This window comes from Leopardus geoffroyi, chromosome C3 (assembly GCF_018350155.1).
Source record: "Leopardus geoffroyi isolate Oge1 chromosome C3, O.geoffroyi_Oge1_pat1.0, whole genome shotgun sequence".
Lineage (NCBI taxonomy): Eukaryota > Metazoa > Chordata > Mammalia > Carnivora > Felidae > Leopardus > Leopardus geoffroyi.
This window is the reverse complement of record NC_059338.1, coordinates 137,703,218-137,722,429: the sequence shown is the minus strand read 5'-3', so window position 1 is coordinate 137,722,429 and position 19,212 is coordinate 137,703,218. Positions and strand designations below refer to the sequence as shown.

Below are 19,212 nucleotides of genomic sequence, written 5' to 3'. Positions count from 1 at the left end.
GGTGCCATTTTCTGAGGTAGGAAACACATGAGTAGCAGATTTAGGAAGAAAATTAAGGAGCTTGGTTTTGGATCTTTGGTTTGAGAGCAGATGGGAGAAACCAGAAGGTGGCATGTGATCGAAGCTGACATAGGACAGGAAAGAGGATTTATCTATGTAATCCTGAGCCCTTAGGTGGAAGGAGGGACAGGAGAGAATGGGGGACAGAATAGGTGTGGATGTAGGTAAGTGTATGGCATGTGGAGTGGCAGGATGTTGAGGGATTTCCTGTTAGATGATTTCTCTATTATTTGAAGTAGTGTGCTTCATTTTTGCTGAGAAATGATGGAGGAAGGGTTGGAGAGATTTGGATAGCATGGAGAATGCTTGAAAAAGCTGCTTGGGGGGGCGCCTGGGTGGCGCAGTCGGTTGAGCGTCCGACTTCAGCCAGGTCATGATCTCGCGGTCCGTGAGTTCGAGCCCCGCATAGGCCTGGAGCCTGTTTCCGATTCTGTGTCTCCCTCTCTCTCTGCCCCTCCCCCGTTCATGCTCTGTCTCTCTCTGTCCCAAAAATAAATAAACGTTGAAAAAAAAAAAAAAAAAAAAAAGCTGCTTGGGGAATGGAAGAGGGGGAAGAGTAAGAAAATATTTGCCTAGAATGCTAGACGGCAGTGAGGGCCCGTTTGATGTCAGAGGTAGCACATTTTTGTAGCAACATCAAAATGTGAGATTTCGTAATTTTTCTAAGTCCAATTGTAGGAAATGAAGCCTGTTGGATTAATCAAGTTGTGGTTTGTAGAAATAGAGCAGTAGAGTAAGGAGTTGAAAATACTGACACAGAGTGGTTCAAGTGATTTTTGGCTGCATGGGGGTAGAAGAAAGTGAAGGTGGAAAGGGATTGATTAGGTTGATGAAAATTGCAGGGAAGAATAGACCGAAGGTCTCAGTATGGACAGGGTAGGTCAGAGGAGTATCTGAGGGAAAGCTAGAAGGTGAGATTCTTTTTTTCTAGATTTTTTTTTTTTTAAGTTTATTTCATCTCTATAACCCAAGGTGGCGCTCGAACTCAACCCCTAGATGAAGAGTCGCATGCTCTTCTGACCGAGCCAGCCAGGTGCTCCTAGATTTTGTTTTTAAATGAAAAGTAAACCATACAAAGAAAAGTCCACTTCTACCTGCTCTGGCCATTTTTAAGAGTTTGATGTGTATCTTTCTATAAATAAAAAGGTTGAGGCTTGGGGCATCTGGGTGGCTCAGTTGGTTGAGCATCTGACTTTAGCACAGGTCATGATCTCACGGTTAGTGAGTTTGAGACCTGCATCAGGCTTGCTGCTGTCAGTGCAGAGCCTGCTTCAGATCCTCTGTCTGCCCTTCTCTGCCCCTCCCTCACTTGGGCTCTCTCAAAAATAAACATTAAAAAAAAAATGGTTGAAGATTTTTGTTTTTTACAGAAATAAGATCATACTTAACATATTCTTCCTAAAAAAACAAAACATTATTCTTGCTGTATCATGTATATTCCAGCGAGTCATTATGTAGACTGTTACTTTTTTAAAAAAATTGAGAATAGTTAACACAACAATGTTACATTACTTTTAGGTGTACAACATAGTGATTCAATAAGTTTATACATTGTGTTATGCTCATCACAGGTGTAATTACCATCTGGACTTCACTCAATAGATGCATAATATTTTCTAATATGAGTATATTGTAATTTAACAATTGTTTTATTGATAAACATTAAGGTTGATCCCAGTTTTGTGGTTAGAAAAAGCACTGTAGACAATATCTTTACACATGTGTTATTACATACAATGCTTTTGAGAGAAATTCCTGAAAGTTGCATAAGTTGGTCAAAGGTTATGTATGTTTTTAAAGCTTTTATTTGAGGTATAACTTACATTAAGGAAAGTATGTAAGGATACATCTTGATAAGTTTCTGTTGGTAGGTGGAGGAAGGACTACAAAGTATCCTCCAAACTGAGAAGACACTTAAGACTGAAAAGCACAACAGGCAACTCCATACAGTTGACACAGCGTTTTATTCTGGGTAATTTACTGACAGGGTTGGTTGGATGATAATCTGGACATCTATGCAGCTATTCCCTGAAAAGTCCGGATCTTAGCCTACAGATTTTTATAGAATGTGCAGGAGGGCATTTTAGTCTTAGTGAGATCAGAGGGCTTGCAGGCGCTTAATTGACAGCTAACCTTTAACAGACCTGAGAGGGAAAGACTGTTACCTCTAACAGATTCATGGGAGGCCAAAGCAAGCCTCCTTGGCAGGCATTTCTGAGGGATGTATATTAATCTCCAAGGGGTCAGGAACACATATACCCAAGAGAGATCATTGAGCGAGCAGATATGAGCAAGATGAAAGACTAAAGGTAGAGTCAGTATTTTCAACTCTCCTACAGTTTCATAGAATAAACATACCTAAGTGTCTATGTTAAGAGATCAGAGTATTGCCAGCACCCTTAGAAATCCCTCTCAGACCTGCCAGTCAGGACCCCTGTCTTCAACAGCAAAACAGAACAAAACAAAACTTGGAAAAAAAAAAAAAATCTGATCTGTGATTAGCTTACTTTTAATTTTACCTGGTTTGGTTCTTTATATGAATGGGCTTACACAGTAGTCTCTGGGATGTGTCATGTCTGAATATTAAAATCACCTAGCACTGGCAAATAGAAGATACATTTATTGATTTACTAGTGCTCAGGGGGCCAAAATGCAGAGAAGTTGTTGATTAGGAATAGCTTTGATATAAAGCGAGAGAGTAAGCAAGGAGGAACCCTTTGAGAAGGCTTTGAAGCAGCATTATAAATAGGGAGAGCCCAGTGTCAGTTCAGGAAAGGAGGGGACATTTATCTTTAAGAAGCGTTCTAGAGAGCACAGTGGAGAGGCTTGGAGGAAAGGTTGGCAGTAGGAGGCTACCAACTGACTATGTGACCTCTTTCCTGTGTGTTTCCGTTTAACAAGGACCATTTCCTTTCTTGAAATTTCCTTTTTGTTTCTTTGCTGACAACACTTCTGTCATTATTTTTCTACTACCCTTTGATCATTTTCCCCCCAGGGGTTTTTATTTTTTATGCTAGTTCCTTAAGTATTTCCTGGGGTTTCTATTCTGGCTTCTTTTCTTAGTCATTCACTCTTAGATTTCATCTCCTTTATTCAAGCCTGTGTTCTCCAATCCTTGGCTCAGATTGCAAAACATCTCTTCTTGGCAAAAATAATTTTAAAATATTAAAAATCCTATCCATTTGAAAAATGAGCAAAAGATACTTTGGAGAAGATACCAAAATGCTCCCAAGACATGTAAAGAGCCCAGCAGAATGGCTAAAATTTAAAATACCAACAATACGGGGCGCCTGGGTGGCTCAGTCGGTTAGGCATCTGACTTCAGCTCAGGTCACGATCTCACGGTCCGTTAGTTCGAGCCCTGCGTCGGGCTCTGGGCTGATGGCTCGGAGCCTGGACCCTTCTTCCCATTCTGTGTCTCCCTCTCTCTCTGCCCCTCCCCCGTTCATGCTCTGTCTCTGTCTCAAAAATAAAATAAACGTTAAAAAAAAAATTTTTTTTAAAAATACCAACAATACGAAGCAAGTATTGACAAAGTATTGTAGCACAACTAGAACTCTTTCATTTACTTGCTTATGAGAGTGTCCTTTGGAAAGATGTTAGTTTCTATTAAAGATGTAGCCGTATATTTTATTTATACAGATCTTCCTGGACTGATGATGGAGTTCTGTCCCAATAAGCCCATTATAAATTGAAGATACCATAAGTCTAAAATGCATTTAGTACACAGAACTTACTGAATGTCATAGCTTACCCTAGCCTACCTTAAATGTGATGAGAACACATTAGCCTACAGATGGGCAAAATCACCTAATACCATTCTAAAAGTGAAAAACAGAATGGTTGTATGGTTTCAGAATGGCTATAAGTCTATGAGTTGTTTACCCTGTGATCACGTGGCTGACTGGGAGCTATAGTTGCTGTTGCCCAGCATCACGTGAGAGTATCGACCATATATTGAAAGCCCAGGAAAAGATCAAAATTCAGAATTTGAAATGTGTTTTCTACTGAATGTGTATTTGCTTTCACACTATTGTAAAGTCAAAAAATTATGAGTTGAACCATTTGTGAGTTGGGACTGTCTGTATATCTTGTGATGTAGCAGTTTTACCTCTGAGCATATCCTCAAGAGAAATGAGTTTTTATGTGTACCTTTCTATGCTATGTGCAAGAATTATTTTAGCACCTTTATTTGTAATAGATAAAAAATGGAAACAACCCAAATATTCATGAACAGTAAATTGGGTAAGTAAATTGTGGTACAGTACATAACAGCAACGAAAAATAACTGATTTACAAAGGATGTGAATCTCACAGACATTGTTAAATGAAAGAAGTCAGACACAAAAGAATACATCGAGTGGGCAAAACTAATAAATGCTCATAAAAGTTAAAATAATGGTAGAGGCGCCTGGGTGACTCAATCAGCTGGGCGTCTGACTCTTGATTTAGGCTCAGGTCATGATCTTGAGGTTTGTGATACTGATGATCCCTGCGTTGGGCTCTGTGCTGACAAGGCAGAGCCTGCTTGGGTTTCTCTCTCTTCCTTGTGCATGCGAGTGGGGGAGGGACAGAGAGAGGGTGACACAGAATATGAAGCGGGCTCCAGACTCTGAGGTCTGAGCACAGAGCCCGATGCCGGGGCTTGAATCCATGAACCCCAAGATCATGACCTGAGCTGAAGTCAGACGCTTAACTGACTGAGGGACCCAGGCACCTCGTCTCTCTCTCAAAATAAGTAAACATTTTTTTAAAAGTCAGAATAGTGGTTAGAATGGGGGCTTTTGGGGTCCTGGGGCTCTTGACTGAGTGGTGGCTACACAGGTCTATATATACATAAAAATTCATCAAGTTGGACACTTAAAATTTGTGTACTTTTCTGTGTAAGTTACATTTTAAAAAAGTGATAGGCTGGGTTGCTTGACTGACTCAGAAGAGTGTGCGACTCTTAATCTTGGGGTTATTAGTTTGAGCCCCACAAAGAGTGTAGAGATAACTTAAATAATAAAACTTTAATAGGATTTTTAAAAAGTTTACTTTGAGAGAGTGGATGCATGTGTGTGTGAGCTTGGGAGGGACAGAGAGAGGGAGAGGAAGAACCCCAAGCAGGCTCTGTGCTAACAGCAAGGCTCAATCTCATGAGATCATGACTTGAGCTGAAATCTAGTCTGACACTTTACTGACTGAGCCACCCACATGCCCCAATAAGTAAAACTTAAAAAAATTTCATCTTAGAGACATCTGGCTGGCTTAGTTGGTAGAACATGTGACTCTTCATCTCAGGGTTGTGAGTTCAAACCGCACATTGGGCATGAGGCCTACTTAAAAAAAAAAGGTCAAAAAATACGTATGTATATATAAAAGTCATAGGTTTTCAAATCTGACATAAAACCATCTTTTTTTCTCCCAGGTAGTTGTTTTTTTTTTTTCCCCCCCAGCTTTGACATTATTTTTGGACCTTTGCTGTTTTTCTTCCCATTAACTCTCAGAGTATGGCATTCTTACAAGCAGTAATAGATATTGGTAACATTAAAATATATCTGTGTCTCTGTCTCACCAAAGTTCTAGTCATGACCATTTCACAGTTATCAATAAATTATATATTTCTGCCAGTGCTTAGAATTATTACATACTTTCATCTGTCATTAGGACCTGGTTCTTTTCAGTTCATGTTTCACCCAATGTCTGGTATATTTGTGGCACCGTTTATCTCCCCCTCCCCCAATTATTCATAAAGTTTTTTTCAAAGTGTAGACCATAAACTCTTTTTGTGGTCCGTAATGGGATGAGCTTGCATCAGAATGTAAATCAAATATATTACTAAGTCACTTAGTAATACCAAGTACTTAGTAATAATAAGTACACCGAACTGTTTTGTTCAGCCATTTTGTTTGTTTTTAATTAAGACTGCTTTGATGAGGAAGCAGTACATTGACATAGTTTTGTTCAAACTCTGTTTCATTGGAGACCAACACTTTTCAGCAGACTGGTTTAGGCTGTATGACAATTTAACAATTTAATTCTGTCAGACAGAGGGGCACCTGGGTGGTTCAGTCAGTTGATTATCAGACTCTGGATTTTGACTCAGGTCAAGATCCCAGAGTTGTAGGATCAAGCCTCCTGCCAGTGTGGAGCCTGCTGAAGATTTTCTCTCTTCTTCTGCCCCTCTCCCCTACTCCTTTGCTCTCTCTGAAAAATTAATTCTATCAGATATATAGTATATTGACGGGGAAGAAGGAGATGAGTGGCAGGGGTTATATAGTGCCAGAAGTGTGGAAGGACTTTTGTCATTTTTTACCCTGTAGCATCTGAATTCCTGTTCCATATTTCTGGAATTTCTTTATGGCTTTGGTAGGAGGCAGAATCTGTAACTATAGTCAGGTAGATTTGGCCAAGCAAATGCCATCAGTATGGACAGCAACTCAGGAGCCAGTGAAGCAGAAAAGTGAGAACTGGCAGACTGTTCTATTCTGGGAGGGCGGGGAGGGCAGTAGCAGTTGCAGTGATGTCTTCTCAGGACCAATTCTGCCCCAGTATTGGATGTCTTTCCTGGCTCTGTGTAGCCTATATATCAGTTATCTGTTATATACATTATTATCTACTATATATCTTTTCATAAAAATATTTTCTACTTAAATTACTCATAGTGGGTTTTTATTGCTTCCAACTAAGAAACCTGGCTGGGGAAAAAAAAATCATTAAAAAAATACTGTACTATTTATTTAAAGCTGATCACAACAAAATTTGTTTTCTCTTAAGTAAACTACATGCAAAGTTTTAAAATGTTTTAGACTAGACTTTGTGAGACATGTTGCAGACAGCAAAGATTCTAAATAACAATTATTTCATTTTAGTATTTGCATTTTAAAATTTTAGTGTGCTTATTGGACCATGTGCTGCTATGTATGCCTGGAGTACTTGAAATGCAAATTTGGAGAGACTTTGCCATCTAAATGCTTGGCTGGATTAAGCGCCTAATTAGGATGGTTTTTCAACAGGTTGGAGTAAGCATGCAATCGGTGAGTGCTCCAAATTAATTTTTAAAATCCAGACACTTGTATGTTTTAAGATTTTTTTCTGAGAGAGTGAAATAAATCTATATATGACCAACATTTTAAATTCAATATGTTTATTTTAGTCATAGAAGTGAATCTTTACCTAGCATCCTAAGTACTAGAGTAACATTCTGGGTTAAAATGAAAATTTTATTGAAATTTTATTGAAAATGTACCAATATTCATGTGACTGTTAAGAGCAATGCATTTGTTAGTAGTGAGGAAAGAAATACATATATATATATATATATGTATATATATATATATATATATATATATGAATAAAATGTTTGACTAACACTTGACAACCCTGAATGTTGTGTGTAGAACTATTAATATTGAATGCTGTTATAATGTGGTTTATCATACAACTGTTTAAAGTAAAAGGTAAGTCACGTCTCTGAAAATATAACAACTATAGATATGAAGAAAAAATTAGTATAATATTCTATGCCAAAGAGGTTAGTTCTGATCTTGATTTTTGAAGTGTTTTCTACTGATACATATTTTTTATTTTTAGATCCAGTGTAAAGTTATTAGAGCAGTAGTTCTGCGAGGTGTATTTTGTGGAATATTTGATTTTCATTTTCAAATTCAATGTTTTTCATCTGTAATGTGAAATTAAATTTTGTTTGTTAAAGATATAGGCAGGTTACATAAATTGATTATGGGTATACTTTTTAATACACTACTTTTGCTCCTGTTTTTATTTTGTGTTTTCTCATGTCTTATTAAGAGAAAGTTAAACTTTAAATCCCCCAACCCCTCAACATTACATCTATTTTCTTTGGAGATAAAAAGCAAAGAACCAAATAAAAATACCTTTTTAAATATCTGCATAATTTTAAGATTATTAGTTTGAGGATAAGCAGTAGGAAAATGGTTTGTGAAGTTAATACTGTTTTCATCTTTTTCAGTTACATCTTTCTCTGTTTTGGACTTCACTTAAAGTAGCTATATACTGTGTTTCTCATTTGTTATTTACCACCATTTGGCTGTATAGAGTAGATTAACATTTCAGTACCGACAGCAAAATAATTTCTGTTGCTTTCAGAAAGATGGGAGGCTTTCATAACATATAATTCCCAAGAAGTCACGCTTTATAATTTATGTTTCTTATTTATTTCCAATTTTAGTAAGAATTACAGTTTAGTGGCGGGGTGCCAGACTGGCTCAGTCAGAAGAGCATGCAGCTTTTGATCTCAGGGTCATGAGTTCAAGCACCACGTTGGGCACAGAGATTACTTAAAAATAATAATATTTTTAAAAAGTGTAATTTAGAGGAAAGATATAGGTCCTTGATTCAAACAACTCCGGGTCTGAAATTGGTCTCTGCCAGTTACTTTCTTCATCTACAAATTACAGATAGGAACCACTACTCTAGAGTTAGCCTGTGGATTAAAGGACTGTATGTAAAACAGCTACTTCAGTGGCTTGTATGTACTATAGCTACATTCAGTAATGCTTAATTTTCCATAGTTTTTCTCTGTCACTCACCCCCATTCCTGGCCCAGGTCAGGTGAATGTGACTAATGCTGATGAAGCCAAAGTGTTTAGTTTCAGGAACAGATAACAAACACTTTCTTTAGCTTGTTCGTTTAATTTAGCTTTGTTCTTTTGAGTGGTAAAATGTGTGCCTTTCATCAAAAAATGGACCAGGTAACAGAGCATTAACTTATTCCCTGTATTGTAATCACAGTTAAGGGCTCTTCCTATTAATAGTAACTGAACAAGATTTTATTTTCTAAGTGTTTATTTTGAGAGAGAGAGAGAGTGAGTCAGTCAGTCCCTAGCAGGCTCTGTGCTGTGAGTGCAGAGCCCGATGTGGGGCTTGATCTCACAAACCGTGAGATCATGACCTGAGCTGAAATCAAGAGTCAGTTGCTTAACTGACTGAGCCACCCTGGAGACCCCCAAAATTGTTTTTGTATGTAGTGTATAATCATCAACTTTAATGAGTTAATTGAAAATCTATATAAAAACAAGTCTTTTTTCTAACATAAAGCAGTTTTATCCTTGGGAGTTATTTAGTTTCTAAGACCTCTTAGTGTGCTGCCTAAGTGTAAGGAAGTGTATAGTCTACCAAGATTTTGCTTTTGGACATCTGAAAATAAAACTTTTTAGTTCCCTCTTTTAGTAATAAATGCATATTTTCCCATTGGTTGGATAATGAACTTGATACTAATCAAAGTATTCCAAGAGCAGAAACTACCTTCATCTTTACATGTTTTATCTTCTTAAAAAGAAAAAAAGAAACTTTGAGATTAAGGATTTGTTTTTGCCATTAGAACAACCGGTGATGATTAGCTCTTTGTATTTCACTGTACATATCCGCACCACTGTATGCAATAGCTATCACTGATTGGTTTACTATACCTAGTTCTTTTGCATAAATTATGTTCACCAAACATTTTTTGTTTTACAGGTATAACCACAGTTCTAGCAGATTACTAATTTGCATTAGTAATATATTTCCAGTAATAACTTAAGAATTATAACCTTGTTTTCCTTTTGTGCTGTGGAGGAAGAAGGTGAATGTGGCTAGGAGTTTAGAGTAAGGAAGAAGAGACTTGAGGAAAGTCTTATCTTTAATTGGGGATTTTGAAATTGTTAATAGAGTTTCATCTTCCTATCTCTACCCCTTCTCCCCAATACACACTTTGGATTTTCCACTGGCTCCCTTGGAGTTAAGGATTTGTACTTTGTTGCATCCTAGACTACTTGAAATTTTGATTAATGATACAGACTTTGTTCTAGAAAAATACTGTGTATGCACAAAATTTTGCATGTAATTTCAGGGATATGTGGCCCTCAGAATAATGACCTTTGTGTTAATATGAAATAGCTTATCTTGAGAAAAATCTGTTTGTTTAGAATTAAATTTGTACTTTTTCTGCTAAATGCTACCTCTCAAATAGTAATATAGATTAAACTAGTCTATAACAGATGAATTTCCACATAAAATTTGAGTACAGTCATCATGATGAGACAGATGATAGCTTCAGATTCCAAGCTCACACTTCAACACTTCTACAATAGCATTTCACAATGTTAAAAAAGAACAAATTGCTTTCTTGTTGTCATCCTCCTCCTTGCTGTCATCACTTTCAAACACTGTTGCTAAATGTTATGGACTGTCATTACTAGACCCAGACATGCAAACACACATGCACACAGATTCATGATTAGATTATTTGTCAGTAGTCATTATAAATAAAGCAAAGCAGAGCTTTTCTGTTTAATAACTATTTAATAATTTTCTAATGGAATTGAATTTTTATTTCTTAAATCAAAGTATCTAGCAGTGGCAGTTTCTCCTTCCCCCTCTCTTACATCTGAAAAAATACTAATGGCAATTTATCTTTAGAGGAAGTCTTCCCTTCTCCAGTATACTGACAAGACAACAGTTCAGCCACCAGTTAGGGTAGGAGATACACTTGGGCCTTACAGTCTCCCAGTGCACAGATGGTGACTTTTCAGTACCATCTGTTCATTATTTCTTCACAGCCATTTACAATTTCTCCCACTCCATGAGGGCTGAATAGAAAAAATAAAGTGGGACCTAGTTTTAGAGTTCCTGAAAGTTAGCTGCTCTTTCCCCTCACTTTTTCCAACAGTTGAGTAAAGGTTTTATGACTCTTCTTTCTCAATATTCCAGTCATTAGCGTACATAGACCTTTCTTCATATCTCTGGTGCTACGTGCCGTGCAATTCCCAGGTAACAGAAAAGCATTGTTAGTCTACTGCATATACTTGAAAAAAAAATCCCATAAAGCGATCTGTTTTTATTTCCTTTAACTTTGTATAAAAATCCTGAGTAGTCTACTTAGTCCTTATAAGTAAAAGCTGAATCTCTGGCCACCTTCACTTGTAGAAGTCACCTGGTATTCTTTCCTCCTGATATTAAGCAGATGGGAAGATAATAGTTGAAACTTAGCCCTGAAGCATGCGTAGCAAGGAATGCTAAAAGTTGGCAGAAACATTAGTCCCTGACCTTGGCAAATCCTTTTCAAATTTTTCTTTGTGAGCTTTTTGTCCTCTTCATCTCCAGTTAAGATCTTGCTTACTGGAGGCATGGGAGGTTAACTTTAGACTCTTAATTGTCACATTGTGATGCATAAATAGTGTTCCACTGCTCTGGCATCATAGGAGAGTTTTGACTTGTGACTAAATACAAGATTCAAGAGGAGAATGATTGAATGGTATAGTTGCTATTGCCCTGTGGATTTCTTTTTATAAGATTAAGACCTATGAACATGTATAAGGTAGAGTTTGCTTAAATATGGTTTTAGAATTACTTGTCCATGAACTTATTTTTCCTTGGCCTTTTATGTTGAATTTGTAAAACTGTGATGCTTCCCATTTTTCTCTAGTCAGATATTTTTCTTCTCTTAGTCCTCTTGTGTTATTAATACTATTCGTATGATAATCCTCTGTATGATCATTGGTGTGAATGATTCGGATTCCTGAATTACAAGTAATTCTCTTCTAAGCTTCACAGTAGCTTCGCCTCTTATATTCTTTATTTAATATTCATATTTCAGTATTGATCTAGTCTTATCTTTCTACTGACCTATTTTCCAGTCTGTGCCATCTTTTCAGTTTATATTTCCAAAGCAAGAGTTACAGTTTTTACTGGTTGTGGTAGCCAGTGTAGGTTCTAATACTTTCTGGAACTCTCTCAGGTGATAGTGAAACTCTGAACATATTAGTGCTGAATTATATAAAAGCTGAGGCATATTCTGGAGGTATTACATATACCCCCATGATCCTCACATTGAGTCATACTGTTATCTGTAATTGGATTTGGTTGCTAAAAATCTAAGAAGTCAGGTTACTTCTATGCTCATTTTACAAGTTGTGCATGCTTTTAGAATGGTTTAAATGTCTAATTTGGGTTATGTGTTGGAGCCAGTGCTGTTTACTTTATTTCTTCCTTGGTCATATTGCATATGTTAAGGTGATTCCATTCTTTAAATTAGAATGGCCATGGAGTGACTTTAAAAAGGGGTCAGTGTCTGTTGCTCAGAATACATGCCAGCTGATTTGGTATTATTTAGTTTAAGGATATGATTGAATGTTAAAATTTAATGAATTAAGTATAATGATCATATCATTCTCATTCTTTTCTTTTTAAATTGCTTTTAATAGCATACCACCTGTCTTTGCCTCTCTGCCCAGGCTTTCAAGTATAGCACTCAAAACGGATAGTTTTTCTCTTTAAGGAAAAATCATATACTTGGGGAGAAGTTTCCAGGTACTTTATAATGATTTAACATTCTACATGTGTGTTTTTTTTGTTTGCTTTCTGCTTTGGGAGTTTGTTTTTGTTTTTGCATTAAGCATAGCATAATGTCCTGAGTGTATTGTGATTTTATGTGAGAAATTCTGCTCATTAGGGTCACTCACTACAAGCCCACCTAGTACCTTTGTGTAAATTGGGAAAAGACACCTTTTCCCTGGGGATAAGGCCTCATAAGAAGATGCAGTGTAGCTGAATTTTAGCCCACACTCCCCCTTGACCAGACATTCTTGTGTAGCAAAAAATGAAGCACCCTGAATGGTACAAATTCAGATTCTGAACTTTGTACTGATTTGGATTTGTTTTGAAAAGTCCATTATAACAAACACTCACGGTTTTAAAAAATGTATATGTATTTAAAATTCTAAAACTTTAAAAAAAACAGCAGAGATGATAAAAATTGTTTCCTTTGCAGAATAGAATGAAAACAGTGAAAATGCGAAGTTTTTACTCCAAATGTAATTCTGTTTTACAATTATTATTCTTCTGTATTTTTTATATAATGCCTTAAATTAAACCTTATTGTGTTAATTACAACCAGCTATATATATATATATATATATATATGTATATATATATATATATTTTCACTTTTACTTGAGAAATATTAGGTCATTTCCCATAACATTTAAAGCATTCTGATTCCATAATTAATGTGTGAATATTTTGTTAAATTAACTGTCCAGTGCTTTGTAGTAACAGTTTTATTACCTTTGTAATTAAACTTTGGTTTTTCCTATTTCCTCAGGTACTTTGGTCTGGGAAGCCATATGGTTCATCTCGAAGTATCGTAAGGAAAATTGGTACTAATTTATCTCTGATCCAGTGTCCAAGAGTTCAGTTTCAGGTACTATATTTTATATGTTTCAAAACTTTATATTAATATGTACATTAGAAATACAAGTAGGCAAGACAGCTTTAAAAGTATTTTAGAACCTTTCCCCCATTGATGCTGCTACCAATAAAAGACAATAAAACTATAGTAAAGTCTTTCTGATTTTACTTCCTCTGTGAAGTGATTATTCAAGCTTTTTAAAGCTCTTTAAGACATTTATCCTTCTTAAGAATACATATACTAAGATTTAGAAGCATATCATAAGCCAAGTAGTTGTTAATTCCCAGGTGACCTTGGACATGGCCTTATGTGACTTTAGAGGCGCTTCAGGTACCACCATTGTTTTCTTTAGTTATTATACCTTCTTATCTGGACAGCCACTCTGTTCCCCTAGTTTATTTTTAGATGTATCTGTGGATGCCTTGTAAGGTGCTTTCTCCGTCCTAGGTTTAAAGCTTAGCATTAATTGTAGGAACCATTGCCTGGATAACGACAGTGTCAAGACAAAGAGGTAATTGTGGTTCTCTGAATGAGATAACAGGGAAACCCTGAATTGGGAATACTTTAGAATGCTTAGGTCTTAGTTACCTCTGATAGCACCAAATTGAGAGCAACTCTACTCTTTGCTTGGAGACAAATTGTTATTTTCGTGATTTGGGCTTTGTTCCTTTTTGTTGTAATAGTGTTAGACATGTTCTTGTTTTTCATTAATTCTTCACAACAGTAATACTACAAAACGTTTCAGTTTGACATTTAAGAATATAAAGTTCAGCAGATATCTACACCAGTTTTAAATAATAATGGATTAGCATGCGAAATGTGGAAGATGTATTTAATTCATAATCCAAAGCTCAGAAGTGCCCCCTGAAAGCTTATTTGATATTATGTCTTACTCATAAATCAGCACTCCTGGCAGATAGAGGTAAAAATCTGTTCCTAAGTAAGTGGTAGAAATTAGCATTTGTTCAGGTTGACTAACAAGGTTGTTCATTGTTGTGCTCATTCATAATCCTGCTTGCATATTGACTGGCAAAACTTTTGTGCATCAATCTAGAAATTGACAGATTGGAACTTTCCAAGAAGTAATTTTTTTTTCATCAATTTATAGGCTTTAAAAAAATAAAAAGAAGAAATCTCTGGTGGTAATTCTCAGGCACAATTTCTGAGAATTCAGTTAGACACAAATTGCTGATTGCTTCATTTGCCAACTTCCTTCAAATAACTGTTGTGTTAACTGAGGCTTATTAACTTTTTTCTGATTGCTCAGTTGTATTAAAATTTTCTTTTTGTCCATTTATGTGTCTACTTAACCTAGTTGCAGGAGAACTTGGTACAGCATTTGTGTTCATGTAGCTAGAGATATATCGAAGGAGATGAAGATAATTTAGCATTTTTTAGTAACAACCCAAATCTGCCTTGATAGTTACTGGGCTGAAATACCAGAGCCAGGTATAGTTTCTTGGAGAGATTCTTTTTCTCATTGTTATTAGTCGCCTAAAGGGTATGAGCAGGATTAAGAATACTAGATTTAGTACAGGAGCTGAATTTGAGTAAAGGTGGATAAACATAGGAGAGTAAGATCAGAGAAATACTGGTGACCTACTTGAGAATATAATGGAAGACAGAAGACATTTGTTTATAATGAGATTTTAACTTCCAGGTGGTTTTATAGCATACTGAGTCTTTTTAAATTCAAGGTCAATATTAAAGTGAGTGTTTTATGTGCTAGTTAGATATTTTAAATCTGCTATTATTCCTTTGTATCCTCTATTATTTTTTAACTACATCTATCAGAAATGTAAAAATGTGGAATTTTAAAAACCATGCAATTTAGAGTAATAAAGTTGAAAATGCATTTTTGCTATTTTTCTGGCTCATTTGAGGATTTGATAGGGAATATATTTGGACTGTCTAGGAGCCCAGCATGAGTAAATTCTATAGAAAGTCTGGAACTGAGGACCACAGTTGGACCCCGGGAGAGTAGACACCATTTTAGGGCCATATTCAGGAGACAAAAATTGAAATGGATTAAACTTGAGAATAGGGCATTCCTGGGTCAATTCAGAAGCAGGAGTTAGGTAGTCAAAACCAGTCTCTCTGACGTTCTGGGTGATTTCAGTCTTTTGGAGGATTTGTCTGAACTTAGCAATGTATATTCTTTACTTCCTGTATTCCTGTTGACTTTGAGTTCCATTTCTTTTCTACCGCCCACACTCATAGGTAACACCTCGACTCTGTCACCCTCAAAACAATTTTACCTCTGAAATCTTCAAGTTCAGTATAGTTCCTTCCAGATCATACCATCTTTTCACTGTTACCAGCTGACCCATATATTTGTAGACAAGTAATGATAGGCAAGATGGGCGCATTACTTTTTGTCGTGAGGGTTAGACAAGATAATCCTTGTAAAGCTCTGAATATAATAACTGGTACATAATTAGGGCACAGAAAAAGCATGCTAGTGGTGGAGATTTTATTGTTATTATTGCCACCTGACAGTTGAATAGCAAATTAACTTGCTTGCTATTCAAATAATTCACCTCCTGATTTTATAAATTAGACTTACAGAGTCACAAATCAGAACAGAGACCAACACATTTATTTACACCTTAATCCAGTTAATGGGCACAATAAATTTTGGGCTGGGAATAAAATATGGTAATAAGTGTAAAAAGCAAAGCGTTGCTTTGCTTTGTTACTTGAAGGAGACTTGCCTGTAACCCCATAGCCTTTCCCAGTCCTTCGTTTTGTGAGTGCTAGACATGAGTTGGCTACTTTAGACTCAAAACAAGATCTCTAGACCCTTCATAATTTAGTTAAATTAAGCTTTTTATATATTTTTTGATATTTATTTATTTTTGAGAGAGAGAGTGTGTGCACAAGCGGGGGAGGGGCAGAGAGAGAGAGAGGTAGACACACAATTTGAAGCAAGCTCCAGGCTCTGAGCCATCAGTGCAGAATCAGATGAAGGTCTCAAACTCAAGAACGAATGAGATCATGACCTGAGCCAAAGTCAGACGCTTAACACCCCCTGAGCCAAAGTCAGACGCTTAACCCCAGCTGAGCCACCCAGGTGCCCGTCATTGTAATTTTGATTTTCATTTCCCTGGTGATAAGTGATATTGAGCATCTTTGCATGTGTCTATTGGACATCTGTATATCTTCTTTGGAGAAATGTCTGTTTATATCTTCTGCCCATTTAAAAAAAAATTTTTTTTTGACATTTATTCATTTTTTGATAGTGTGAGTGGGGGAGAGGCAGAGAGAGAGGGAGACACAGAATCCAAAGCAAGCTCCAGGCTCCGAACCGACAGCACAGAGCCCGATGCAGGGCTTGAACTCACAGACCGTGAGATCATGACCTGAGCTGAAGTCGGACACTTAACTGACTAAGCCACCCAGGCGCCCATCTTTGCCCATTTTTAATTAGATTATTTGTTTTTTGGTTATTGAGTTGTATCAGTCCTTTACATATTTTGATTGCCCTTTATTGGATATGTCATTTGTAAATCTTCTCCCATTCAGTGAGTTGCCTTTTAGTTGTGTTTGTTTCTTTTTGCTGTGCAGAATCTTTTTATTTGATTCTGGTAGACCCTTCACATTTACTTTTAATTGAAGAAAAATAAACTTTCCTTGGCCTTTTTATACCTTTCAGATAATGTACATTTCAACCTTGAGTCACAATTACACACTTCTGGCCATAAGCATTTTGTATATTTGGATATTATAGCCCCTTTGGGGGTAGGAACCCAGATTAAGACAAAGAGAAAGTAGGTTTTTTGTTTGTTTGTTTGTTTTTCCTAGTACTTATTCCAGCTTCATGAAACCAAAAGAAAATTCAGATCATGGAGGAACTGGAGAAAGCAGTGAACTCTGGAAGATTGGGAGGAATGGGGTGCAGAAGTTATAACTTGCAGTGGTTCTCGATACTTTTTGCATATTTAAATCACCAGGAGCTTTCAAAATATTCATTCTCCGGCCCCATCTTGCAAAGTAGTTTTGTATGCCCACCTTCCCTGCAAAAACACAGAGCTTTTGAAGAATATAGGTCCTACTCAAAGCTCACTAAATCAGAATTTCATACATTTGTGGGTTTTTTTGTTTGTTTTATGAGGAGCTTCTTATGCAGCTGAGGTTGAAAACTTCAGGCACATATTGTATTTTAGCATTTTGCTAGGGAAAATTTTCCTTAAAGCAGTAACAGAATTATCTATTGACAGTTACAAAAGTAATCGTTACAAAAGCACTTTGGGGGTGCATTTTATAAATTTTAAATTGAATGAGTTAAACATGTGGAACCAAAAGCAGCTTATTGGGGTGGTAAATATTACATATGAAAAAAACCTTAAGGCAAAAAAAAATTAGAGATAATCTTGAGTACTACCAGAAAAAGTGGGGTGGGCCACTTGGTAGTGGGTATAGAAGTTGGACTTTCAGCTTTTGTAACTGACAGACTTCTGGGTAATTTAACTTGGCCCACCTTTTTTCCTTGTGGAAACCCTGCCCACTCCTCTGTTTTCTGGGGTTGCTAGGAGTTGTTGGAACTGTAGAGGTAATGTTCTGTAAACAAACAAGTAATGAATGAAATTCTACTAAAGTTCACACCCCGTGACAAAATCTGGAAGTAAAATAGCCACTAGTCACAGCCCATCTTTATTTAGCAAATAAACTTGAAATCTACATTATTCTAGGGGCTGTTGATCAATGGTGGACCAAAAAGACATGATCTCTGTCCTTATTGGGATTTGATTCAGTGGGAGAGATATTTAACAAGTAAATATTCTAATAGACATATAATTTATACTAAATGCTGTGAAGAAAACATAGTATAGCATGGGGCAGGATAAGAATTGGTGGTTTGTTTGGAAAGGCGCCTTTGGAGGAATGACAGGTAAAGATTAGAAGGAGCCAGCTCTTCACAGTTGGGGTAAGGGGTGGAGTTGGTGGAAGAGAGTATGTGCATAGGTTCTGGAACAGGCAAGACAGAAGTTATAGTTTGAGGAGCTAAGAGAAGGCTGGTGGGACTTCATGTGGTCTGGTGGTCTTTGGTGTCTGAGCCATGTGAAGGTAAGTGCCTGGATTAATACTAAAACTAACTGTTAAATTTAACACTTTTTTTGTTCAGTTACTCTTCAGTATTCTGGAATATGCTAGCATGTGATGTCATACTCTATGTGATGTTAAAACTTCTTGGTAATTTTCGCTCTCAAATGGCCATTAAGAGCGAGATGCAGATACAGTATTATGTTTGATAAATTTGGTAGTGTGGCACTGTAATTTGAAGTGTAACTCTAAACAATGAACGATTGTGATGTTTTATCCATTCTCAGTAATTGATTTCTTAAAGATTAGTTTCTCCAGGGGATCCTGTTACTTACCTTCTTAGGTTATTTTGAGAGAGAGACACATTTCTCTCCCTTTGTCTCTCTGATGTCTTTCCTGTCCCTGTTCCCTCCTCACCTTCTCTTCCTACCCTGCCTCAGTTTAGGTGCATGAATAGAAAGCTTTAATAAATACTCACTTTTTAAAAAGTGACATTCTACTCAGAAACATGAGTGGCTGAGTCTTGGCCAGAGTATTGAATTTAGTGTTCTTTACACAGGTATATTGTGTGGCCTGTTGGTGTCACTGTATGTGACTATATTAAAATATAGAAATTTTGCTTTCAGTTTTTCTAACTATGGCAAGAATTAGTAGAAAAAGAATTAAATCTGTTAGTAAAAGCGTAGAGATTTTTATTTTAAAAAGTTAAAGATTATTATTTTGCTGTGCTGCTTTTAATACATGTTTTGCATTGGAATATAAACAAATGGTGGAAAATACACTGAGTCTATTTACTATTATACCCTTTTTGGCAAGAAACTGAGAGAATCCTGGTTCCTAGTACCAGTGTATTTATTTTCTGAAAAGTCACATTAGGACAAAATTAGCTCTTCTAATATTTTATTCTAAGTATTTCA

At 36.5% G+C, this 19,212-nt stretch overlaps 1 protein-coding gene across 2 annotated transcripts in view; it reads left to right on the top strand.

Moving 5' to 3' along the window:
* Positions 1–19,212, top strand: part of MTFR1 (mitochondrial fission regulator 1) — a 63,476-nt gene that overhangs the window by 15,585 nt on the left and 28,679 nt on the right. Inside the window, exons 2-3 of one of the 2 annotated variants that reach the window (XM_045455081.1) lie at positions 6,937–7,079; positions 13,166–13,264. In XM_045455081.1, coding sequence (XP_045311037.1) covers positions 7,014–7,079; positions 13,166–13,264 — 165 coding nt within the window. In that variant the 5' untranslated portion in view covers positions 6,937–7,013. Of the gene's footprint in view, positions 1–6,936; positions 7,080–13,165; positions 13,265–17,858; positions 18,320–19,212 lie in introns of those variants that run through there. The other variant, XM_045455082.1, reaches the window with a different exon arrangement.